Source organism: Carcharhinus amblyrhynchos, chromosome 11 (genome assembly GCF_965287045.1).
Source record: "Carcharhinus amblyrhynchos chromosome 11, sCarAmb.v2.hapA, whole genome shotgun sequence".
Classification (NCBI taxonomy): Eukaryota; Metazoa; Chordata; class Chondrichthyes; order Carcharhiniformes; family Carcharhinidae; genus Carcharhinus; species Carcharhinus amblyrhynchos.
This window is the reverse complement of record NC_137334.1, coordinates 15,727,990-15,753,927: the sequence shown is the minus strand read 5'-3', so window position 1 is coordinate 15,753,927 and position 25,938 is coordinate 15,727,990. Positions and strand designations below refer to the sequence as shown.

At 47.3% G+C, this 25,938-nt stretch overlaps 1 protein-coding gene across 2 annotated transcripts in view; it reads left to right on the top strand.

Moving 5' to 3' along the window:
* lrrc3 (leucine rich repeat containing 3) overlaps nt 1-23,957 on the top strand; it is a 77,162-nt gene extending 53,205 nt beyond the window's left edge. For both annotated transcript variants that reach the window (XM_080198185.1, XM_080198186.1), the window contains exon 2: nt 22,951-23,957. In XM_080198185.1, the coding sequence (XP_080054311.1) occupies nt 23,034-23,819 (786 nt within the window). In that variant the 5' untranslated portion in view covers nt 22,951-23,033 and the 3' untranslated portion in view covers nt 23,820-23,957. The remainder of the gene's footprint in view (nt 1-22,950) is intronic.
* Nucleotides 23,958-25,938: the final 1,981 nt, after the last annotated feature.

Sequence of the window (25,938 nt, the reverse complement as noted above, 5' to 3'; positions counted from 1 at the left end):
ATGGCAGCAGGGAAGAAACTGTTCTTGAGTCAGTTGGTTTGTGATCTCAGATTTTTGTATCTTTTTCCTGACGGAAGAAGGTGGAAGAGAGAATGTTCAGGGTGCAATTATGCTGGCTGCCTTCCCGAGGCAGCGGGAAGTGTAGACAGAGTCAATGGATAGGAGGCTGGTTTGCGTGATGGATTGGGCTTCATTTGTAGTTTCTTGTGGTCTTGGTCACAGCAGGTGCCATACCAAACTGTGATACACTCGGAAAGGATGCTTCCTGTGGTGCATCTGTGAAAATTGGTGAGAGACATAGCGGACATGCTGGGTTTCCTTAGCCGCAGAGAAGGTAGAGATATTGTTGGGCTTTCTGGACTATAGTGTCAGCATAGGGAGACCAGGACAGGTTGTTGGTGATCTGAAGAGGCTATGTTGCTTCAATTGGTGGCTGCATCCAAAGGCAGACAATCTAATCTGTTGGCAGTAATAACTAAGAAGATGAATGGGCAGCACGGTGGCACAGTGGTTAGCACTGCTGCCTCACAGTGCCAGGGACCTGGGTTTAATCCTCACTTGGGTCACTGTCTGCGCAAAGTTTGCATGTTCTTCTCGTGTCTGCATGGGTTTCCTTCGGGTGCTCCAGTTTCCTCCCACAACCTGAAAGACGTGCTGGTTAGGGTGCATTGGCCATGCTAAATTCTCCCTCAGTGTACCCAAACAGGTGCCAAAGTGTGGCAACCAGGGGATTTTCACAGTAACTTCATTACAGTGTTAACGTAAGCCTACTTGTGACTAATAAATATGAAATTGAAACTTTCTTTCACCCCTCCATCTTCTCCTTACTTTCTGTTAACCTTCATTCTTTCTATCCTAATGTCCCCTCCACTTCCTTTTTTGTGTCTAATTTTTAAAAAACGTTCATTCTCAGAATGTGGACATGGCAAATGTGGCTGGCAATTATACCTAATTCTTTACTGGGATGTGGGCGTTGCTGGCAAGGCCAGCATTTGTCACCCAGCCCTACCTGCCATTGGGAAGGTGACGGTGAACCAAACTCCTAACTGCTGCAGTCCATGGGGTGTAGATACACTCACAAAGTTTATTAGGGAGGACGAGGTTCCAGAATTTCGATCCAGTGACAGTGAAGGAACGACATTGTATTTCCAGCACAGGATGGTGCCTGGAGCTTGCAGTTGCTGGTGTTCCCATCCGTCCGCTGCCCTTGTCCTTCCAGATGGCAGAGGTTTGGAAGATGCTGCTGAAGGAGCCTTGGCAAGTTGCTGCAGTGCACCTTGTAATTGGTACATATGGCTGTGCATTGGTGGAAAAGGGGCTGAATGTTTAAATTGGTGAATGGAGTACCAATCACGTGGGCTGCTTTGTCCTGGATGGTGTTGAGCTTCTTGAGGGTTGTTGGAGCTGCACCCATCCGGGCAAATGGGGAGCACTCCATCACACTCCAGTCTTGTGCCTTGTTGACGTCAACAGAGAGTCAGGAGGTGTGATATTTGTTGCCGAATTGCTCTGAGCCTTTTTGATTTGATTTGATTTATTATTTCATATGTATCAGTATAGAATGAAAATTGCTATACAGACAAAACATTCTGTCATAGAATACATAAGGAAGAAGGAAAGGAAAGGGTGCAGATTATAATTTTGGATAAAAGCAAATTACTTTCTTTGGACAGTGGAATCTGAAATCAAAGGAAAATTGCTGGAAAATCTCAGTAGGTCTGGCGGCATCTGTAAGGAGAGAAAAGAGCTGACGTTTCAAGTCCAGGAGACGCTTTGTCAAAGCTGCCAGACCTGCTGAGATTCTTTAGCATTTTCTCTCTCAGAATATAGTTTTGATTTGATTTATTATTGTCACATGCATTGGGATTGAGTGAAAAGTATTGTTTCTTGCGCGCTACGCAGACAAAGCATACTGTTCATAGGGGAGAGGGAAAGAAGAGAGTTCAGAATATAGTGTTACAGTCGCAGCTAGGGTGCAGGGAAAGACCAATTTAGTATTAGGCAGGTCCATTCTATTCTTGAACCACTGGATTTCCAGCTGATTTCATGTCACTGAGAGGCTTGCCACTTCTGAAAGTAATTATAGAATCAACAATATTGTCATGGTCAGTAAATACAAGCTCATTGGATGTACTGATTTGGAATTTTACCAAAGATCTATTTGGCAGTGGTTAAAGGTTGTTGATGGAATTGTATTACCTTCACTTAGAACATAATCGGGAAGTATTAATTTTTACTCACATGGGATAGGGTCCAAATCAGGTACGGTGTCACTGAGTGAACTCAAACCACATTGTAACAAGGGGTTATCTTACAACTAACCTGAAAGAATGTCAATTCTAAGGGTTGGATTTTTGCCACTGAGGCCAGGGCATTTCTGAACCCAGTGGACCCATCTCCCTATGGATGGCTCCCACATGTGCAATTTGATTTGATTTATTGCTGTCGCATGCATTGGGATACAATGAAAATTATTGTTTCTTGAACAATTTACAGACAAAGCATGCTGTTCATAGAATCCATAGGCGACAAGGAAAGGAGAGGGTGTAGAATGTAATGTCACAGTCATAGCTAGGATATAGAGAAAGATCAACTTGAAATAAGGTAGTCCATTCAAAAGACTGATGGCAGCAGGGAAGAAGCTGTACTTGAATCAGTTGGTACGTTTCCTCAGTCTTTAGTATCTTTTTCCCAATGGAAGAAGATGGAATAGAGAATGTCCAGGGTGTGTGAGGTCCTTGATTGTGCTGGCTGCTTTCCCGAGGCAGCAGGAAGTGTAGATGGAGTCAATGGATGGGAGACTGGTTTGTGAGGTGGACTGGGCTTCGTTCACAACCCTTTCTAGTTTCTTGTGGTCTTGGGCAGAGCAGGAGCCATACCAAGCTGTGATACAACCAGGAAGGATGCTTTCAATGGTGCATCTGTAAAAATTGGTGAGAATCATAGCGGGCATGCCAAATTTCCTTAGTCTCCTGAGAAAGTAGAGGTGGACTTTCTTAACTATAGTGTCGGCGTGGAGGAAACAGGACAGGTTGTTGGTGATCTGGACACCTAGAAACCTGCTGTTGACCATTTCCACTTCATCTACATTGATTTCCTCTCTAGGGAGGTTGGGGAGTGGTCAAGACAGGCCGGCTGATCTCAGGAACAGTTCAGATGCAGCCACAGAGGCTGGCAAGTGACAAGACAGCCAGTTTAGAAGACCCACTTGGTTCTCTGCAGCCTTTTTCCCAGTTTAATTAGAGGCTGTTAGGACTGCCATATAAGACCTTCTCGCCTCCTCTTCCCCATCCAGGCCATCATGCCCCTTCTATGGCCCTCTACATTCTCAATGCCCATTCCTCCAATATGCATTATTGAATCAATCAGCCATATAATTATAATAACAAGTCTTGAAATGCACTTCAAAATACACCCATTCCAAATCTGCTTTGAAAAAAAACCACTGCTACTCTTGTAACCCTATGAAAATGTCAATCAAACAGAACGATTACAGTATCAATAACAGAAGGTGTACCACATTTCCAAACAAACAGACATTGAAGACAAAAGCTCAAAGAAAGAATAACTTATTATAACCTCGTAAAGATTTCAATTGATCTTAGAAAACTGTCCACTCAGCCCTGCTGAGCTAATTCATTTGTTAGTCTCGGAGTTCAGCCAAGCACTTATAATAAGACCAGCTGGAGAAACAGATGTTTAACCATCTATTTTTGTTGATACAGTTCACAGATGGCCCCATTATGAAATGCCTAATCCCCACAGTGGGACCAGCTGTGTCAGGAAGTACAGGGTGCTAATGACTCTTTTATCACGTGCTGGCAAAAAATGCCAGTGCAAGGAATGAGGGACGGGAGTCCCAGAATTGGGTCCCGCCAGTTATTTGTAAAGGTTACCAGAGGCAGACCAAATCTGCGAAAATCTAGCTCTGAGGCCAGGATTTTATGACCATTCACCCAGCGGGATATTACAATCCCGCTGAAATAAACAGCAATTTAAATGGCCTGCTGTACCCACCAGGGAGAAACACAGTGTGGTGGAGCCAGACAAACCTGGCTTTAGTGTCTCGCTTCACAGTGGCCAGTTCCAAAGGGTGACGGACTGTCTGTAGAGGAAGAAGATGATTGATTTTACTCTTTCAGAACCTGGCAAACATCACATTATTCAGCACCAAGGGCATTGCTATACGAGACAGGTTGTTGGTAAGCTCTGGCTGAGGAGAATACCTGAAACAGTAGCGTTAAGCACCGTTTTGAGTCAGCTTGAGCTCAGGAAGCACATATACACCCTCCATTACACACCTATAACTTGTATATTCTGTGCCGTACCTGCACAAATATTGGCAGAGAAACTCACTGGCATTGTGCTGGGGGTTTTTTTTTGCAGCTAAATGACCAAATAAACTCTGACATATCAGGCAGAAAAATAACCTTCCAGTAGATTCTGATCACCAGTCATGGTGCTATGCAGACACAGGGTTAATCAGAGGATCCCTACAATGCAGAAGTAGGCCATTCAGCCTGTCAAGCCTGAACTGACAACTATCCCACCCCAGCCCTATCTGCATAACCCCACCTCTGCCAATCTCCCTTACACCAAGGGGCAATTTAGCATGGCCAATCAACCTAACCATCACATCTTTGGACTGTGGGAGGAAACTGGAGCACCCAGAGGAAACCCACGCAGACATGGGGAGAATGTGCAGATTCTGCACAGTGACTCAAGCTGGGATTCGAACCCAGACCCCTGCATTGTGAGGCAGCAGTGCTAACCACCATGTCATCCATTATTCAGCCTATTGTAGGACTCCCCGTCATTGCAGTCTGCTGTCATATTAACTGTGGCTCACTGAGCAGCATTCTTGCATCTGAGCCTGAAGGTCATGGGTTCAACCATCACTATAAAGATATTGAACTTAAGTCTTGATGATGCAGTGCTGAGGGAGAGCTGCAGCATTGGAGGCGCAATGAGATGTTAAACTAAGGCTCCCTCTACGCTCGCACGGGGTCATTGAAAGATCTGATGGCAGTATTGAAAGAGCGGGTGAGGGGAGGAGGGGATTTATCCCTGGTGCCCTGACCAATATTCATCCTTCAACCAGCAGATTATCTAGTCAAAGTCACACTTGTTGTTTGTGGGAGCTTTCTGTGCATGAATGGTTGGTAAGTTTCCTCCATTAAAATAGTGGCGACACTTTGAAAGTATCTTATCAGCATAAGGGGCCCTGGGCAGCACGGTGGCATAGTGTTTACCACTGCTACCTCACAGCGTCAGGGACCTGCATTTGATTCCGGCCGTGGGTCACCATCTGTGGAGTTTGCATGTTCCCCCCGTATCTGCGTGGGTTTCCTCTGGGTGCTCCGTTTTCCTCCCACAGTCCAGAGATCTACTGGTTAGGTTGACTGGCCATGCTAAATTGTCCCTTAGAGTCAAGGGGATTAGCAGGATATGTGGGGTTTCGGGATTAGGGCCTGGGTGGGATTGTGGTCGGTGCAGACTCAATGGGCCAAATGGCCTTCTTCTGCACTGCAGGGATTCTGCGATTCTATGACCCAGGTTCAATTCCCGGCTCGGATCACTGTCTGTGTGGAGTCTGCACGTTCTCCCTGTGTCTGCATGGGTTTCCTCCGGGTGCTCTGGTTTACACCCACAGTCTGAAAGACATGCTGGTTAGGTATGTTAACCATGCGAAATTCTCCCTCAGTGTACCCGAACTGGTGCCAAAGTGTGGTGACTGGGGGATTTTCACAGTAACTTCCCTGCAGTGTTTATGTAAGCCGACTTGTGACATTAATAAACTAAAAACGCGTGCTTTGGGAATGTGATAGGTGCTATAGAGATATAGGTATTCTATTTGTTAAAGCCAGGAGCTGCTGTGAGTGCTATCTCGGTCTTATTAGCCCCATGACTGAGTCTTGTACCTCTCCCTCCTGGGTCCGTGACATCGATTATCTCAGAGTCAATACAAACACACAAGCCAGTCTAGGATTTGATTCTCAACCTTTCCGGATCTTACCAGTCCATTTCTCTATTGTTACAGCTACTAATCCTTCGTCTCTAATATGTGAATCTGTACATCAGAGTCTGCCCTGCAGCAAGCCAGGAGTGTGGCTGATATATCCGCAGTAACCGCTCTGTATTCAGTACATGGTGGGAATTGAGGTTTTTCCCTGTGGCTGCGAGATTTACCTTCGACTGAATGCGGGGTTGTGGGGTGGGGGTGGGGGGGGGGATGTGGGAGCAGAAACCCACTAACCCCTTAGAAATACGCAGCCGGTAACCAGGCAACCAGGGTCATCAGTCCATTGACATCCCCTGTGTACAGCTGTACTTCCCAGTTTGCTTCTGTGTAGCGTCGGAGATGTGACAGGGATCGGAACTAAATTGGAATTTAATTATCTGGAGTTGTGTCCTGAACACGCACAGGCACGTGTAACTGCACACAATGATATACAACAATGACTGCACACACACACACACATGCACACACGCACACAACTGATCACACACAGATGTAATCAACACACGCACACACACACACACATATATACACACACATATACACATACACACACACAGGGACAAACACACAGACACATGCATGTAGGAACACATACACATGCAAGGACACATACACTGGACATGCAGGAACACATTCAAACATACACAGGCACACACCCACAGAGAGGGACACACACACGCACACACACACATAGAAGTAACCACACCCACAAACATATACACACTAACATAAGCACACACACAAATACTCACATATGCACATAAAAACCAATACACTGACATATCGTATACGTACACACATACACGTGTGTAGACACATACACAGGCATGCGCGCGCGTGCACGCACACACACACACACACACACACACACATGCAGCTACAGCTCTGCTTAGTCACAGTCCATTGGTTAATGTAGTAACGAGTGCTGAGGATGGTACTTCAGAGGGATCCAGAGCGACACACAGCAGAGGAAGTTTATTGCCGGGAAGTGGTACATTCTGGAAGGAGAAAGGAAAAGTGAAGATATAATTTTCCAATTTTATAAAGAGTGCAGAAAAAGAGAGAGAGCTGGGCTCCTTTGAAGGTGGCAGAACAAGTCGAGATGTCTGTGGTTTTGAGAACAAAAACACATGGATGGGGAAAATGTCTGAAGACCATCTCAGGACTCTGGGTCTGTGCTCGATGGAGTTTAGAAGGATGAGGGGGAGATCTCATTGAAACTTACAGAGTACTGAATGGAGCGGATAGAGTGGATGTGGGGAAGATGTTTCCATTAGTCGGAGAGACTAAGATCTGAGGGCACAGCCTCAGAGCAAAGGGACGGCTCTTTAAAACAGAGACGAGGAGGAATTTCTTCTGCCAGAGAGTGGTGAAACTGTGGAACTCATTGCCACAGAGGGCTGTGGAGGCCAGGTCATTGAGTGTCTTTAAGACAGAGATAGATAAGTTCTTGCCTAGTAAGGGGATCAAAGGCTACAGGGAAAGGTGGGAGAATGGGATTGAGAAACTTATCAGCCATGATCGAATAACAGAGCAGACTCGATGAGCTGCGTGGCCTAATTTAGCTCCTATAGCTTATGGTATTCTTGGCTTTATCAAAGAAGGAATGCTGTACAAAGTACGTTGAACATTTACGGAACATAGATCAAGCCTTGGAGGAGGACCTATGCCTACTCCAATCAGCTTGGATCATGTAGATCAAGCCCAAGACAGGAGGTGACAGCCCTGTCTTGTCAGCTTGGATCAGGAATGTCTCAACTTGATGAGACTCTGAACTGGACTTGATTTGATTGAATTGGATAAGTAAACAAAAAAAAACCTTTACGAGACGCTGGTTAGGTCTCATCTGGAATATTGAGTCCAGATCCGGGCATGTAAGTACTGAACAAATGGAAAAAAAACAGGAGAGACCTCCAGCTCCTCTCCCCTCTGCTTTTGATAAGATCATGGTTGATTTTCAATCAACATTGACTTTCCCGTCCTCTCCCCCGCTCCTCTTAAATGCTCAAAAATCTTTTGATCTCAGAACACAACATTGAACAGCACAGCACAGGAACGGGCCTTTCAGCTCACCATGTTGCGGTGAACGTGACAGCAAATTAAACTAATCCCTTCTGCTCGCCCTTGCTCCATGTCTCTCCATTTCTTGCATCTTCTTATGCTTATCTAAAGGCCCCTTAAGAGCCTCTATTGTATCTGCCTGCACCACCACCCCCTTCCAGACACCTACCATCCTCTGTGTAAAACACTTGCCCTTCACATCTCCTTCAAACTTCCCCCCTCTCATCTTAAGCGTGTGCACCCCCGCTTCCCCCCCCCCCCCCAGTATTCGACCTTTCAACTCTGGGGATAAAAGATTCCGACTGTCAGCTCTATCTGTGCCTCTCATAATTTTATAGGCATCTGTCAGGTCTCCCCTCAGCCTCTGCCGCTCCAGATGTTGAAGAGTCAGGTTAAAACTCAACCGGGCCCTGCGACACCGTCCACTACAGCCAGTCACCAGAGCTCCGGCTGACACAGAACGAATGACCTGCACGGTAGCACAGTGGTTAGCACTGCTGCTTCACAGCTCCAGAGACCTGGGTTCAATTCCCAGCTTGGGTCACTCTCTGTGTGGAGTTTGCACATTCTCCTCGTGTCTGCGTGGGTTTCTCCCGGGTGCTCCGGTTTCCTCCCACAGTCCAAAGGTGTGCAGGTTAGGTTGATTGGCCATGCTAAAATTGCCCCTTAGTGTCCTAAGATGCTTAGGTTGGAGGGATTAGTGGGTAAAATATGTAGGGATATGGGGGTAAGGCCTGAGTGGGATTGTGGCCAGTGCAGACTCGATGGGCTGATGGGCCTCTTTCTGCCCTGTAGGGTCTGTCTGATTCTATGATCAGGTGGACCAGGTGTCAAAAAGCTGCTGAGGCTGGAATTCCACAGTAAATTTCAAACTGAGACTAACAAGGCAATGGGGGAGGGGATTAAAGGAGACAGAAGCTAAAATGAGTTGTGATCAATGTAAGGCAAGAACAGGCCCGAGGGGCTCAATGGCCTTCTGCTATTTCTATGATCATTCTGTTTCCATGTCTTCAAGGGAGGAGGAGAGAACGTTTTTAACATGTGGACATCATCATGTTTTAAATATTGTTCCTTTCGGACTGTTTACAGTGCAGGAGGCCATTCGGCCCATTGGGTTTGTACTGATCACAATTCCACCCGGACCTATCCCCATAACTCCATGTATTTAGCCTAGCTAGTCCCCCTGACACTAAGGGGCAATTTAGCACGGCCAATCCACTGGACCCGCACACCTTTGGACTTTGGGATTCTGTAATTCTATGAAACCGGAGCATCCTCCAGATGAAACCCTTGCAGACATGGGGAGAACATGCAAACTCCACACAAGACAGTGACCTAAGCCGGGAATTGAACCCAGGTCCCTGGCGCTGTGAGGCAGCATTGCTAACCACTGTGTCACCGTGCCGCTCCATGGTGGGGGACAGCGGGTTAGCATTGCGGCCTCACTGGTCCGTTTATATTAAAAAAAATCTTTTGGAAAAACCTATCCCACGATGTGAGGGAAAGGGAGCAGGTTGTAATCGACGGAGGAAGGTAATAGTTCATGGGGTATATTAACAGCAGGTTCAGAACGACTTTGCTTCATAGAGAAGCTGAAAGTGTGCCAGTCCATGGTGATCCGTGGACGGTTGCTTAGCAATCTCGTAATAGACCAATCCCTGATGCTCAGATTGGAAAATTGAGTTTGTTTAATGGGCTAAGACCTGTTAGCAAAACAAGAACAAAAGTCACAGTTCACCACGTAGGTGCACACTGCCTAACATATTCATAGAATAGAATCATAGAATCTCTACAGTGCAGAAGGAGGCCATTTGGTCCATTGAGTCTGCACCGACCACAATTCCACCCAGACCCTATTCCTGCAATCCCACATATTTACCCTGCTAATCATTCTGACACTAGGGTCAATTTAGCATGGCCAATCAACCTAACCCACACATCTTTGGGCTGTGAGAGGAACCTGGAGGAAACCCACACAGACACAGGGAGAATGTGCAAGCTTCACACAAACAGTGACTAGAGGCTGGAATTGAACCCGGGTCTGTGGCGCTGTGAGCCAGCAGCGCTAACCACTGTGCCACCCAAAAATGCCAGAGAATGACACTCAACAGGACACTGGAGCACAGAGCTGCCTTTAACTCCAATTGCAACCTAACCCTGGGCCACTGTGTCATCTTCAGTCGCAAAGCTCGAGGAGGCAGCAATTCTTTTCTTTGTCTGTGTTTCTATTTATGATGGGGTGACGCTTGAGAGAGAGGAGCTAGGATTCAGCTGGAATCCAGTAAATGCCCTTGGCTTCTGGCCAGGATGTGCAGAAACCATCAACTTCGGGTTTGCGGACAGAAAGAGAGAGAAAAAGCTCTTTAGAAATCACTCTTCACCACCCTCAGGATATTCCCAAAGTGCTTTCGAAGTGCAGTCGCTGTTGTTTTGCAGGAAAGATGGCGGTGCATGTGTGCACAGCAAGATCCCACACAGGCCCGTACTGTACTGCTCTATGTTCTATCAGGCGATGTGTCCTGACCTTACATAAGTAAAAAGAATGTGAATATCATTATGGGACACCATGTAAAATAATCTGTTCCCCAATCTCTGGGGCGGAATCTCTGGAGTCTATGATGGGCGGCAGGTGTAGAAGTGGGAGTGATTACCTCTTGGTGGGGGAGACGGGGGAGGGGGTGCGGGACAGCTGAACATACGCGATCTCGCCCTATCCAGCTCATTACTTGTTCATCCGTGTGACGTATGTATGTCTCTCTGTGTGGAGTTTGCACATTCTCCCTGTGTCTGTGTGGATTTCCTCCGGGTGCTCCGATTTCCTCCCACAGTCCAAAGATATGCATGTTCAGTGGATTGGCCAGGGTAAATTGCCCCTTAATGTCCAAAGATGTGCAGGTTAGGTGGATTGGTCATGCTAAATTGCCCTTAGTGTCTAAAGATGTGTGGGTTAGGTGGATTGGCCATGCTAAATTGCCCCATAGTGTCCAAAGATATGTGGGTTAGGTGTATTGGCTGTGGTAAAAATGTGTGGGATTAAGGGATATGGTGGGAGGGGTAGGCCTGGGTAAGACACTCTGTCAGAGAGCCTGTGCAGACCTGATGAGTCAAATGGCCTCCTACACTGTGATTTTGTGATTATATGTGGTGAAACCCGAGGCATGGGGTGGGCAAGAAATCAACCCCATTGTTACCTCATGGCGGTCAGGGTGCCACATTAAAAGGGTACCCAAACTGTCTCCCTCTCTTTTCCCTGAGCTTTCCTTTCATGCCAGCCTTCCATCTTCTGCCCACCCGCTTCCACCCTTGGCACAGCTTGTGCTATTGGTCCCCGATATGAGTGAGGTCACAAGTGGTCCCCAAGTAGGCCAAGGTAGTCCCTGCTGAGAGCACAGTCAGTGAAGCTCACCAGGCCTGCACCACTTATCCACGGTCATGAAACTGAATCTTTTAATTTTCTGCTGATGGGGAATTTAATCTAGCAGGGGAACTTGACATGGGCGAGGTGGCCTTTTGATGAGCAAACATAACTTGCTAATGCACACAAAATGGCCTCCCGATATTGTTTGCCAGGAAGCTCAACCTCACATTTAAGCCGCCCTTAAAGTCCTAAGAACAGAATTCCGACAATTAATCCTGACACCAGGAGGCTGATTTTTCACCTCATGCCAAACTAAGTTCCCCGGTCTGCCATGTTGCAGATGGGACTGGAAGATTCCGCCCGTGTGTTTCTTGCTGTGCTTCACATGTACACTGAAAGCGTCATGTCAAGAAAGTATTTGCAGTTCAATAGTCCATTATGTCAGCACCTACTGGGGAGGCGGTGGTGTTATCGCTAGACTACAAGTTTAGAAACCAGCTAATGTTCTGGGGACCTGAGTTTGAATCCTGCCATGACAGATGGTGGAATTTGAATTCAGTAAAAAATATCTGGAATTAAGAATTCACTGATGAAACCATTTTGGAAAAGCCCATCTGGTTCGCTAATGTCCTTTAGGGAAGGAAATCTGCCATCCTTACCTGGTCTGGCCTACATGTGACTCCAGAGGCCACAGCAATGTGGTTGACTCTCAACTGCCCTCTGAAATGGCCAAGCAAGCCATGCCGAATGCCAGTAACACCACGTTCTATGAACGATTTTAAAAAAAGAAGTAATTTCTGAAGTGTGCTGGCACTGCTGCCTCACAGTGCCAGGAACCCGGGTTTGATTCCCGGTTTAAGTCGCTGTCTGTGCAGTGTCCGCATGTTCTCCCTGTATCTGCGTGGGTTTCCTCCGGATGCCCCAGTTTCCTCCCACAGTCCGAAAGATGTGCTGGTTGGGTGCATTGGCCATGCTAAATTGTCCCTTAATGTACCCAAACAGACATGTGGCGACTTGGGGATTTTCACAGGAGCTTCATTGCAATGTTAATGTAAACCTATTTGTGACACTACCAAATAAACTTAAAAAAGTGTAGTTGCTATTGTAATGCAGGGAACATGGCAACCAATTTACACAGGCAGCGGGATAAAGACCAGATAATCTGTGTTAGTAGCTTGAGCAATAAAGATCAACCAATCCCTTCTTTGAAATAGTGCAATACGATCCTGTACGGTCTCCTAATGATACAGACTTGATTTAAAAGCTTCATCCAGAAGGTGCACCTCTGGCACTGCAGCACTCCTTCAGGAGTGTGCTGGAGATGTCAGCCTGAATCATGTCACAGTTCTCTACCCACTGGGCTTGGGTTACACAACGGTTGTCTCAAATTGTTGGAAATCATTTGACTTGATTTATTATTGTCACATGTGCTAGTATATAGTGAAAAGCACTATATTGTTTCTTGTGCACTATACAGACAAAGCATGCCATTCATAGAGTACAGTGGGGAGGTGACGGTCTAGTGGCATCATCGCTGGACTATTGATCCAGAAGCTCAGCTAATGTTCTGGGGACCTGGGTTCAAATCCCACCACAGCAGATGGTGGAATTTGAATTCAATAAAAAAAATCTGGAATTAAGAATCTACTGATGACCACGAAACTGTTGCTGATTGTTGGAAAAACCCATCTGATTCACTAATGTCCTTTAGGGAAGGAAATCTGCTGCCCTTACCCGGTCTGGCCTACATGTGACTCCAGAGCCACAGCAATGTGGTTGACTCTTAACGGCCCTCCAAGGGCACCTAGGGATGGGCAATAAATGCTGGCCAGCCAGCAACACCCACATCCAATGAATGAATAAAAAAAAAGGGGAACACAAGAACATAAGAAATAGGAGCAGGAGTATGCCATCCAGCCCTTCGAGCCTGCCCCGCCATTCAATAAGGTCATGGCTGATCTGAAGTGGATCAGTTCCACTTTCCCGCTCTTTCCCCATAACCCTTAATTCCCTTGTCTATCAGAAACCTATCTACCCGTGACTTAAATATATTCAGCGAGGTAGCCTCCACCTCTTCAATGGGCAGAGAATTCCAGAGATTCACCACCCTTTGAGTGAAGAAGTTCCTCCTCAACTCTGATCTAAACTGCACCCCCCTTATCTTGAGGCTGTGCCCTCTAGTCCTGCTATCCTTTCTAAGTGGGAAGAATCTCTCTACCTCTACCCTATCTATCCTCTTCATTATCTTATACATCTCTATAAGATCCCCCCTCATCCTTCTAAACTCCAACAAGTACAGACCCAGTCTATTTAGTCTCTCTTCATAGTCCAACCCCCTCATCTCCGCTATCAGCCTAGTGAACCTTCTCTGCACTCCCTCCAAGGCCAATATATCCTTCCTCAAGTGTGGCGACCAAAACTGCACACAGTACTGCAGTTGCGGCCTCACCAGTGCCCTGTACAGTTGCAGCAAGACCTCCCTGCTTTTATATTCTATCCCCCTCGCTATAAAGGCCAGCATTCCATTCGCCTTCTTGATCACCTGCTGCACCTGCAGACTGGGTTTTTGCGATTTGTGCACAAGGACCCCCAGGTCCCTCTGCACCGTAGCATGCTGCAGCTTTTCGCCTTTTAAATAATAATCCCTCCTACTATTATTTCTGCCAAAGTGGATAACCTCACACTTGCCAACATTATACTCCATCTGTCAGGTCTTCGCCCACTCGCTCAGCCTATCCAGATCCCTCTGCAGACTTTCCACATCCTCCACGCGATAAAAGAAAGGAGAGGATATGGTGTTACAGTCATACCTAGGGTGTAGAGAAAGTTCAATTTAATGTGAGGTAGGTCCAATCAAAAGTCTGACAGCAGCAGGGAAGAAGCTGTTCTTGAGTCGGTTGGTACATGACCTCAGACTTTTGTATCTATTCCCAAGGGAAGAAGGTGGGGGAGAGTATGTCCAGGGTGCGTGGTGTTCTTGATTATGCTGGCTGCTTTGCCGAGGCAGTGGGAAGTATAGACAGAGTCAATGGATGGGAGACTGGTTTGCGTGATGAATTGGGCTACATTCATGACATTTTGTAGTTTTGTGCAGTCTTGGACAGAGCAGGAGCCAAATCAAAAGAAGGATACTTGTGGTGGGGCATAAATATGGGGACATTGACAAATTGAGCCAAATGATCTATGTCAGTAATGTAATATTCAATGCAATTCGGTAAATAATAGTGGGTAAGAAAACTTTGGAGAATTGGGTCTGAGTAACAGCCTAGGATGATGGCTTGATGGTGTTATTTCCCTACAGGCTTCCAGCACTATTGCTTAATGGAATTGGGAAGTCTCTATTCCTCCCAGATGTGTGTCAACAGCACAAATTGCACCTGGAATATTACAAACCCCTCCTGACCTGATTCTGGGACCGCCCAGATGTTTTTAAGCTTGTTGAACTGCAACATCTCTGTGAAAATGATTTTGTGTTAGCTTAGTATCGCTATCACTCCCGAGTCAGCAAGCTATGCTGGGGAGCGGGGTGGTGGTCGGGATTCTAGGATTGGCACAGGACTGGAAGGTGACAGGGCACTATTGCCAAGGCAGTGCAGTGACAGCTGCGTAGGTGTCAGCCAACAGTCGGAACACTCTTACCTCTGAACCGAGAGATTTTCCAGTTCAAACCCCACTCCAGAGACTTGAATACAGAATTTAGACCTATATATATTCCAGTTCCGGACTGAGGGAGCGCCACACAAGTTTAACACCTTGATGTTAAATCAAGATGTCATCTGTCCCTTGAAGCAGATATAAAAGACCCAATGACATTGTTTTAACAATGGGCAGTGTTGTTTCATAGCACCATAGAATTCCTACAGTGCAGAAGGAGGCCATTCAGCCCATTGCGCCAGCACACACACAATATCTTATCCAGGCCCTATCCTTGTAACCCCACAATTTTATCCCATTAATCCCCCTAGCCTCACAACGTGGGACACTAAGGAACAATTTAGCATGGCCAATCCCCCTAACCTACACAGTCTGGGACACTAAGGGGCAATTTAGCATGGCTAATCAACCTAATCTACACATCTTTGGAGTATGGGGAGAAACTGGAGCACCCAGAGGAAACCCACGCAGATATGGGGAGAACATGCAAACTCCACACAGTGACCCAAGCTAAGAATCGAACCCAGGTCCCTGTGAGGCAGCAGTGCTAACCACTCTGCCAGTATGCTGTCATGGTCAGTATTTTATACCGATTATTTAGTTGCTTATCTCATTGCTGTTCTATGGGAAGCTCCTAGGTGTAAATTGTCTGCAGTACTTTCTAGTGATGACAGTTTAAAGGAGTATTTCATTGACTGTAGAGTACTTTGGAATGTCTGGTGGTTGTGAAGGCCACTCTCTCTCTCTTTTCTCGCTGTATTGTTGCAATGCAGAACACCGGAAATGTTAAATTGTGGGCAGGAAGATCCGCCAACGAGAAACATAGAAACTAGAAGTGAGAGGAGGCCATCTGGCCCTTTGAGCCTGCTCTGCCATTCATTATGATTATAGCTGATCATTATCATCCTGACCCCTCCCTTTCCCCCATATCCCTTATCCCAAGAGCTATATCTAATTTCTTCTTGAAATCACGCAACATTTTGGCCTCAACTACTGTATCATGGTTGGAAAGTCCCGCCATGTATCATTCTTTTCATTTGTCTGTTCAATCCTCCAACAAATGCTACAAAAACGGATTAGCTGGCTAATTGTATAATGTAACTGATGCTAAATAGCTGCCATTACAGTCAGTCGCTCTGTATCCAATACAATCATAGAATCCCTACAGTGCGGAAGGAGGCCATTTGGCCCATTGAGTCTGTACCAACCACAATCCCATCCAGGTCCTATTCCCATAACCTCACACATTTACCCTGCTAATCTATGCTTGGCCATACCCTGCATGGCCATGATAAATAGCCTCTTAGTGTCAGAGGGAGTAGGAGGGTAAATATGTGGGGTTATGGGTATAGGGCCTGGGTGGGATTATTGTCAGTGTAGGCTATGATAATCCCCCGGCACTAAAGGGCAATTTAGCATGGCCAATCCACCTAACCCGCACATCTTTGGACTGTGGGAAGAAATTGGACCAACTGGAGGAAACTCACACAGACAGGGGGAAAATGTGCAAACTCCACACAGACAGTGACCCAAGGCCAGAATTGAACCTGGGTCCCTGGCGCTGTCAGGTGGCAGTGCCAACCACTGAGCCACTGTGCCACCCTATCTCCTCCTCAGATCCCACCATCTCTACCTCTCTTCTAAGATCTCATTAAAACCCATTTCTTGGACGAGGCTTTGTTCAGCTACCCCAGCGTTACTATCTCCTTAATGTCCAATTGTCTGGTTTAGCTCAGTCAGCTGGACAGCTGGTTTGTGATGCTGAGCGCTGCCAACAGCGTGGGTTCAATTCCCATCCTGGCTGAGGTTATTCACAGCAGCCTGGCCTTCTCAACCTCGCCTGAGGTGTGGTGACCCTCAGGTTAAATCACCACCAGTCAGCTCTCCCCCTCAAAGCAAGGAACAGCCTGTGGTCACCTGGGATTTTAACTTTCCCTTTCCTTTTATCTAAGTGTTGCTTAATCAACAGCAAGCCAACTGAACTCATTCTCAAAACACTGCTGCGATGACTGATTGCTTTCTTACCTACAGCTCACTGAATTAAATCAGAAGGATGGATTTCACTAACACTTGAGGCTATGCCGGTCTCACTAAACCTCTTCATAGAATCCCTGCAGTGCATATGGAGCCATTCAGCCCATCATGTCTGCACTGACTCTCCGACAGAGCATCTTACTCAGGCCCTATCCCCATAGTCTCATATATTTACCCCGCTAATTCTCCTAACCTGTACATCTTGGGACATTAAGGGGCAATTTACATGGTCGATCCATCTAACCTGCACATCTTTGGACCATGGGAGGAAACCAGAGCACCCAGAAGAAACCCATGCAGACACGGGGAGAATGTGCAGGCTCCACACAGACAATGACCCAAGCCGGGAATGGAGTCCGGATCCCTGGCGCTGTGAGTCAGCAGTGCTTGTCTCACAGCCTTTAAAATGGAATTCCTACAGTGCAAAAGGAGGCCATTTGGCCCATCAAGTCTGCACTGACTCTCCGACAGGGAATCTTACCTGGGCCCTACCCCAATAAACCCCCTAACCTACGCCTCTTGGGATATTAAAGAGCAATTGAGCATGGCCAGTCCACCTAACCTGCACATCTTTGGACTGTGGGAGGAAAACGGAGCACCTGGAGGAAACCCACACAGACATGGGGAGAACACGCAGACTCCGCACAGTTAGTGACCCAAGCCGGGAATCGAACCTGGGCCCCTGGCGCTGTGAGACAGCAGTTGTGTGCCACGTTATGCTTTAACTTCAGGAGTCTCTCTCTCTCTCTCTGTTACCTCAAGGGATATGATTAAATTGAACATAAATGGCTCAAAAGCCTCAAATAAAATGGAGGCTGTTCCCTCTTTGCTGGCTTTATTGATGTCACAGAACAGAATGACATGTCGAGCAGGCCTCGGTAGAAGATTCTACACGTCTAGACTACAATCCTGGGTTACAGCTGCTCTCGCATATTAAAAACCAATTGGATCGACTCAGTGCTGTCTGCAAGCTCCAAATACAAATAAACCAATTCACTGGCTCCTGACCAGGTGAGCTTTCCTGCTCGCTCCTACAACACGGTAAGTGGGCAGACAGCAAAAACTGGTAGCATACCCGTCATGTCTAAATAAATAATAATGGATCAATTGAGCTTGTTAACCAGCTAATTGAGCCTACTAATATGCTGCTCGTCATACTGTTGGCATGGGTAAGTGGGCAGGAGTGGATAGGCCATTTTTCCTTTACAAAGGGTGGGTACTATCTTCCCCACTGCATATCGGGGAAGCCCCCCTTAAGCAGCCCTCCTTAAGGGTTGCACAGTGATTTGTACTGCTGCCCCACAGTGCCAGGGACCCTGATTCGATTCCAGCTCTGGGTCACTGTCTGGGTGGGAGTCTGCACGTTCTCCCCATGTCTGTGTGGGTTTGCTCCAGGTTTCTTCCCACAGTCTGGGAGCATGTGTTCAGATGCACTAAGGGAGAATTTAGCAGGGCCAATGTGCATCTTTGGACTGTGGGAGGAAACCGGAGCATGCAGAGGAAACCCTCGCAGACACGGGGAGAACATGCAGACTCCACACAGACAGTGACCCAACCCAGGAATCGAACCCGGGTCCCTGTCGCTGTGAGGCAGCCGTGCTAACGGCTGTGCCACCATGGCCGCCTTGAATGTGCATAATGTGAAATAACAGTTGAGGATACTTCCCCAGGATTAATGCAATTTTCAACCAAGAAAATGTATTTTAAACCCCGATGTGGCATTTGTAAAGGATGAGAGAGGCTGAACAGTAATTTTAAGTCCTAATTTGATCTCGATTCTGCTGACGCTCATAAATCTCTGGAGTTTTACTCTATTGCTTTCTGAAATTGAATCATCAGTGTGTAACTCACTGCTTACGTGTTTTCTTCTTCTTGGTAATTGAAGTTAGGCAGCAGTCAAATGGCAAGAGGAAGGACTGTTTCCCCTCTAGAATTCAGTCCCTAAACCATTTCCAACTCCCTCTACTTGCTCAATAAAACCTTCCCTTGGACCCAGCTTTCTGTAACCTGATGTGATGCAGCATCCAATTTAATCATTCCCCTGTGAAGCAGTTGGGGAGTTATTTATCTTCTGAATAGTGCTGTATCAATGGAAACGTACAAACTAGAAGCAGGAGTAGGCCATTCAGCCCTTCAAACCTGCTCCACCTTTCATCGGCTGATCATCAAATTCAATATCCCGATTCCCCCTCCCCCTATACCCCTCAATCCCTTTAGTCCCAAGAGCTGTATCTAATTTCTTCCTGAAATCACACAATGTTTTAGCCTCAACTACATTCTGTGATAGTGAATTCCACACATTCACCACCCTCTGGGTGAAAACGTTTCTCCTCACCTCAGTTCTAAAAGGATTACGCCTTATCCTCAAACTAGGACCCCTAGTTCTGGATTCCCCCGCCATTGGGAACATTCTTTCTGAATCTAACCCTGTTCGAATGTTTTAAGTTTCTCTGAGATCCCCTCTCACTCTTCTAAACTTCAGTCAGATAACTGGGACGGTGACTTATTATCTAAATGGGGAGAGACTTCGAGGTGCTCGGGTGTAGAGGGATCTGGGTGTTCTTGTTCATGGGTCACAGAAAACTAGCAGCAGATACAGCAGATAATAAAGACAGTGAATTGAATGTTGCCATTTATAGCAAAAGGAATAGAATATAAAGGTGAGGAAGTGTTGTTGCAACTATACAAGGCATTGATGAGGCCGCACCTTGAGTATTGTACACGGTTTTGGTCCCCTTATTTGAGGAAAGATGTAGTGGCATTGGAGGCAGTTCACAGGAGGTTCACTAGGTTGATTCCAGAGATGGGAGGTTTGTCGTATGAAGACAGATTGAACAGTTCAGGCCGATACTCTCTGGAATTTAGAAGAATTAAGGGGAGATCAAATTGAGGTCTACAAGATGATAAAAGATATGGATAAAGCAGACATGGAGCGGATGCTTCCTCTTGTGGGACATTCTAGGACGGGAGGTCACAGTCTTAGGATAAGAGGCAGCAAATTTAAAACAGAGTCAGGGAGAAACTACTTCTCCCAAAGGGTTGTGAATCTGTGGAATTCGCTCCCCCAAAGTGCGGTGGATGCTGGGACAGTGAGTAAATTTAAGGAGGAGTTAGACAGATTTTTAATTGGTAATGGGTTAAAGGGTTATGGGGAGAAGGCAGGAAATTGGGGATGAGGAGCACATCAGCCATGATCAAATGGCAGAGTGGATTTGATGGGCCAAATGGCCTAATTCTGCTCCTATATCTTACAAATTTATGAATATAATCCTAATCGATTTAGTCTCTCATCATATGGCAGACTTGCCACCCCAGGAAGGTGTCTGATAAACCTTTGCTGCCCTCCCTCTCTAGCAACTTGTTGTTGGTTTTAATGTCTTTTGCCTTTTGTTTATGCGTCAAGGGAAGGCCAGTGTGCTTTAGCCAACAGGAGAGCTTTGATGAGGGGGTGGAGCAGTGGGCGCTGTGTCTATGAGCTTTTAGAATGGCTCAAAAATTGGCGGCGTGGTACAGAGCGAGGAGGAAAAACTTAGATTACAGGGCGAGAGAGGCGAGAGATTACAGGCCAGCTGGTCAGCTGGCCACAACATTGGCAAATGGAATTTAACCCTGAAAAGCGTGAGGTGATACATTTTAGGAGGACTAACAAGGCAAGGGAATGTCCAATAAATGGAAGGATTCTAGGAAGTACAGAGGGCCAGAGCCATCTTGGAATGCAGGCACAGAGATCCTTGAAGGCAGCTGGACAGGTAGATAAGGTGAGTAAGAAGTCACATGGGATACTTTATTAGCCTAGGCACCAAAGATTAGGGAGGTTATAATGGAGCTGTATAAAACATTGGTTAGACCACAGCTGGAGTACTGTCTGCAGTTCAGGCCGTCACACTATAGGAAGGAAATCATTGCGTTGGGAAGGGATTCACCAGGATGTTTAAGTTTATTTATTAGTATCACAAGTAGGCTTATGTTAATACTGCAACAAAGTTATTGCGAAATCTCCCCTAGTCGCTGCACTCTGGCGCCTGTTTGGGCGCACTGAGGGAGAATTTAGCACGGCCAATGCACCTAACCAGCACAGCTTTTGGACTGTGGGAGGAAACCGGAGTAGCCAGAGGAAACCCACACAGACACGGGGAGAATGTGCAGATTCCAACACTGACAGTGACCCAAGCCAGGAATTGAACCCGGGTCCTTGGTGCTGTGAGGCAGCAGTGCTAACCATGTGCCACTATGCTTCCTGGATGTTGCCGGGGCTGGAACGTTTGAGCTATGAAGAGAGGCAGGTTAGACTGGAGTTGTTTTCTTTGGAGCAGGGAAGGCTGAGGGGGGAACCTGAGTGAGATGTACAAAATTATGAGGGACATAGAAGGAACTTTTAACCCTTTGTAAAGGGGCCAATAACCAAAGGGTGTAGATTTAAGGAAGGGGCAGAAGATTCAGATGGGATTTGAGAAGCTTTTTCACCCAGAAGGCTAATCTGGAACTCACTGCCTGAGAGGGCGGTAGAAGCGGGAACCCTCACAACATTTAAGAAACATTTAGAAGAGCTCTTGAAACATTGTGACATACAAAGCTATGGACCGTTCTGGAAAATGGGGTTAGAATAGATAGGTGCTCAATGGCTAGCAGAGACCTGATAAGTCGAAGGGCCTCTTTCCGTGCTGTAAAACTCTATGACTCAGTGACTCTGTAACTCTAAAAGGCATCAAACAAAGTACATACTAGACTTGTTTGCAAAATTAAAACCCATCAGAGTGAAGGCAGTGTGGCAGTCTTAAGTCTAAAATTGATCGTGTGTCAGGAAGCAGAGTGTGGTGGTATAGTGTTGCTTTTCAGATTGGATGGAGTTATACTGTGGTGTTCTCCAGAGATTGGTTAACCACACTGCTCTTTTTGATATTAATGAGCTGGACTTGGACATATGGGGGGAGGGCGGGGTGGTGGTATTCTGAGCATCAGGAACTCTGAAATGTGGTAAATATTGAGGAAGACAGTGACCCATCGGAGGACCTTGAGCTAATGGTGAAATGGCCAGACAGATGGGAGGTGAGATTCCTATTGGAGAAGATGGAGGCAGATTTAATCAAGGCGTTGAAATGGACATTAGATGTCTGCTTGAATGGAGGTGTACAGGGAGAAGACAGGAGAATGGCACTAAATCATGATGCCTGTTTGGTGAGCAGAAGCAGACATGATGGGCCAAATGGCCTCCTTCTGCACAGTAACAATTCTGTGAAATGATGCAGTATGAATCCTATTAGATTCAGAAAGAATGTTTCCGATTTGGGGGGGCGGGGGTGGTCATAGTTTGAGGATAGTTTGATGACCTTCTAGAACTGGGGCGTGTCACAAATCGGCTTACATTAACACTGCAATGAAGTTACTGTAAAAATCCCCTGATTGCCACACTCTGGCGCCTGTTCGGGTACACTGAGAGAGAATTTAGCACGGCCAATGCACCTAACCGGACTGTGGGAGGAAACCAGAGCACCCGAGGAAACCCACGCAGACACGGGGAGAACGTGCAGACTTTGCACACAGAGTGACCCAAGGCAGGAACCGAACCTGGGTCCCTGGCATTGTGAGGCAGCAGTGCTAACAACTATGCCCCTGTGCCACCCATAAAGGGTCAGTGCAGACCTGATGGGCCGAAAGGTCTCCTCCTTCTCTAGGATAGGGTGCGAGGGAGCTTACGTGTAGGGTGAGTTCTGGCCTAGGTTAGTTCAGTGCTGGAGATACGGTGTCATTCTACGGCGGAGAGGGAACGGTTGTCAGGGTAACCTTGCTTCTCACCACCGTGTTGTTTTCCTTTGGTCCGCAGGGCGAGCTCTGCTGCTCGAAGTGATTTGGTCGCGCTCGCGATGGACGGGCTCCTCTGATGGGTGGCGCTGAGACGTTCTCACCATGTTGCGGCGTGGCTTGGCATGGCTCCGGTTTGAGATCGCCCACCCCCTGACCTTGACGGGTCTGCTGCTGCTCTTCACTTTGCTGCACGCGGCCACCACCACGTGCCCCCGAAGCTGCCAGTGCTTCGACAAGAACGGCAAGCTGGTGCACTGCGCCGGCAAGAACCTCAGAGAAATCCCCAAGGACCTGCCGGCCGACACCGTGTCCTTGCATCTCAACTCCAATCGGATAACCAAAATACCCAACAATGCCTTCAAGGACCTCTACCTGCTCAAGGAACTGGATCTGTCCAGAAACGCCATCGAGTCCATTGATATTGGCGCGTTCCGAGGACTCCCCGAGGGCCTCAGGCTGCTGGACCTGTCGAGCAACAGGATCCAGAGCGTGCCAAAGGAGGCCTTTGGCAGGATGAAAGCGAAGATCCGGCTAGCCAACAACCCGTGGCACTGTGAATGCACGCTACAGCAGATGATCAAGGAGCTGACCCTCGACCCGGAAACGGTCAACGACTTCATCTGCCACTCGTCGGTGCAGGAGGAGTACGCGGGGAAACCCCTCATTCAGATCCTGGATTCGGGCATCAACTTCTGCAACATGCACCACAAGACCACCGACGTGGCCATGTTCATCACCATGTTCGGCTGGTTCACCATGGTCATCTCCTACATCGTGTACTACGTGCGGCAGAATCAGGAGGACGCCAGGCGACACCTCGAGTACCTTAAGTCCCTTCCCAGCACACAGATCACCAAGGAGTTTGACACCATCAGTACTGTACTGTGAGGCTGCATGGCCTGCCCTTTGTGTGTGACACCTAATCAACCTTAAATACTGGATGAGTCAGCCACACTGCCTGGCTCAACCACAAGTGCCTCCTTTGCTATTTAGAGATTGTACGCCCTTTGACGTTTTTTTATGATTTTTTTTGTGCATTGAAGTTCCTAATAAAGCTGTCAGAACGAAAGACTGCGGTGACTTTGGTGGATGATAGAGCGATTTTGGTTTCTTCCCATGCCTTGGGCTGCAATCCAAGTCAAGCTTGTAGGATGAAGGATTGTCCAAATCTTACCGGCAACTGAGGGCGTCTTGCTGGAATGTTACCGGCAACTGAGGGTGTATTGCTGGAATTTTACCGGCAATTAAGGGTGTTTTGCCGAAGTTTTACCAGCAATTTAGGGTGTCTTGCCAGAATGTTACCGGCAATTGAGAGTGTATTGCTGGAATTGTACCGGCAATTAAGGGTGTTTTGCTGGAGTTTTACTGGCAATTAAGGGTGTATTGCCGGAGTTTTATCGGCAATTAAGAGTGTATTGCTGGAATTTTACCAGCAATTAAGGACGTATTGCCGGAATTTTACCGCCTGCCCCGATTTTGGCTCGCAGGAGGCTTGTGGAATGGCATTCTCTGTTGTCCTTGGGTGGGCTCTTTATGAGCCCTGGGTGAGCAAAGTGCTAAAATTCCAGCAGTGGTGAGGGGAGGGGAGGGAGAATTGCCTCAAAAACCCAGGTGGGATTGTGGGGTGGGGGTGGGGGGTGGGGGGCAGGGGGAGGGGGGTTGGTGGACATGAGGGTTTTAAATCTCAGGCCGAGGTGGTGTAGGCAGAGGTGTGTGATGGGGAGGGGGGGGGGAGATGTATCCACAGTCGTGAGGTGGGGGGACAGTGGAGGGCAAGGGGGGGGAGATCAGGGAGCGGGATCTGTCAGGTGAGTGATGGGGTGGGGGGGTGGTGGTGGGGGATGGTGAGTTCACACTCAGGGAATTGAAGTGTATTTATTTATTTATTAGTGTCACAAGTAGGCTTACATTCACACTGCAATGAAGTTACTGTGAAAATCCCCTAGTTGCCACCACACTCCGGCACCTGCTCGGGTACACTGAGGGTGAATTTAGCACGGCCAAACTATGACCCCCCCCCCCCTCCCCCCCCGGCCTAGTTCTGGACTTCCCCCACCATCGGAAACATTCTTTCTGAATCTACTAGGACTCATAATGTCTCTCTTCATCCTTCCTACCAGACTGCATCATTTCACAGAATTGTTACTGTGCAGAAGGAGGCCATTTGGCCCATCGTGTCTGCTTCTGCTCACCAAACAGGCGTCATGATTTGGTGCCATTCTCCTGCCTTCTCCCTGTACATCTTTTCACAGGGGGGTGGGGGTGGATAGCAGGGGGAGGGGCTGGAAGAGAGTTTGGTTGTGATTACGGAGAGGGTGTAACCCAGAGAAAGGGAGGTTCCATTGTGAGATTAAGCAGTAAATGTGAACAAAAATATTAAACTTCTGGGTCCCGCTCTTCTGCTCTTTGGCAGGTTTAACTCAATGTCGGAGCTGACGCTGCAAAGCCTCCCCCCCCACCAACTCCCTCCCCTCAAATCTCCAACAGAAATGGAGAGCAGTGGTTAAGGTATATCGGAAGCCACTTTGAAAAAACCAATTAACAAACTATTGAGCCCGTTACGGTGCCAACTCTATGCAAATTTATGCTGCCCACTCTTTTTCAGATGTGGGATGGAGAAAGGCTTGGGCGTTCTTTACATGGACGGAATAAGCCTCGGGACTAAGGCTTTCTGTAGGAGTAGATGCTGCTGGGAAAGACAATAGTATTTGATTTTTTTTGTAGCTTAATTTATTCACTGCTTTAAGCCTACCTTGAGAAATAAGGCAACAAAGAACAGTACAGGACAGAAACAGGCCCTTCGGCCCTCCAAGCCTGCGCCGATCATGTCCTATCTAGACCAGCCGCCTGTATCCCTCTATCCCCCGTTTGTTCATGTGCCTATCTAGATAAGTCTTAAATGTGGCTAACAAACCTGCTTCAACCACCTCACTTGGCAGGGCATTCCAGGCCCCTACTGCCCTCTGTGTAAAAAAAACTTCTCCACTGAACCCTTCCCCCCCCCCCA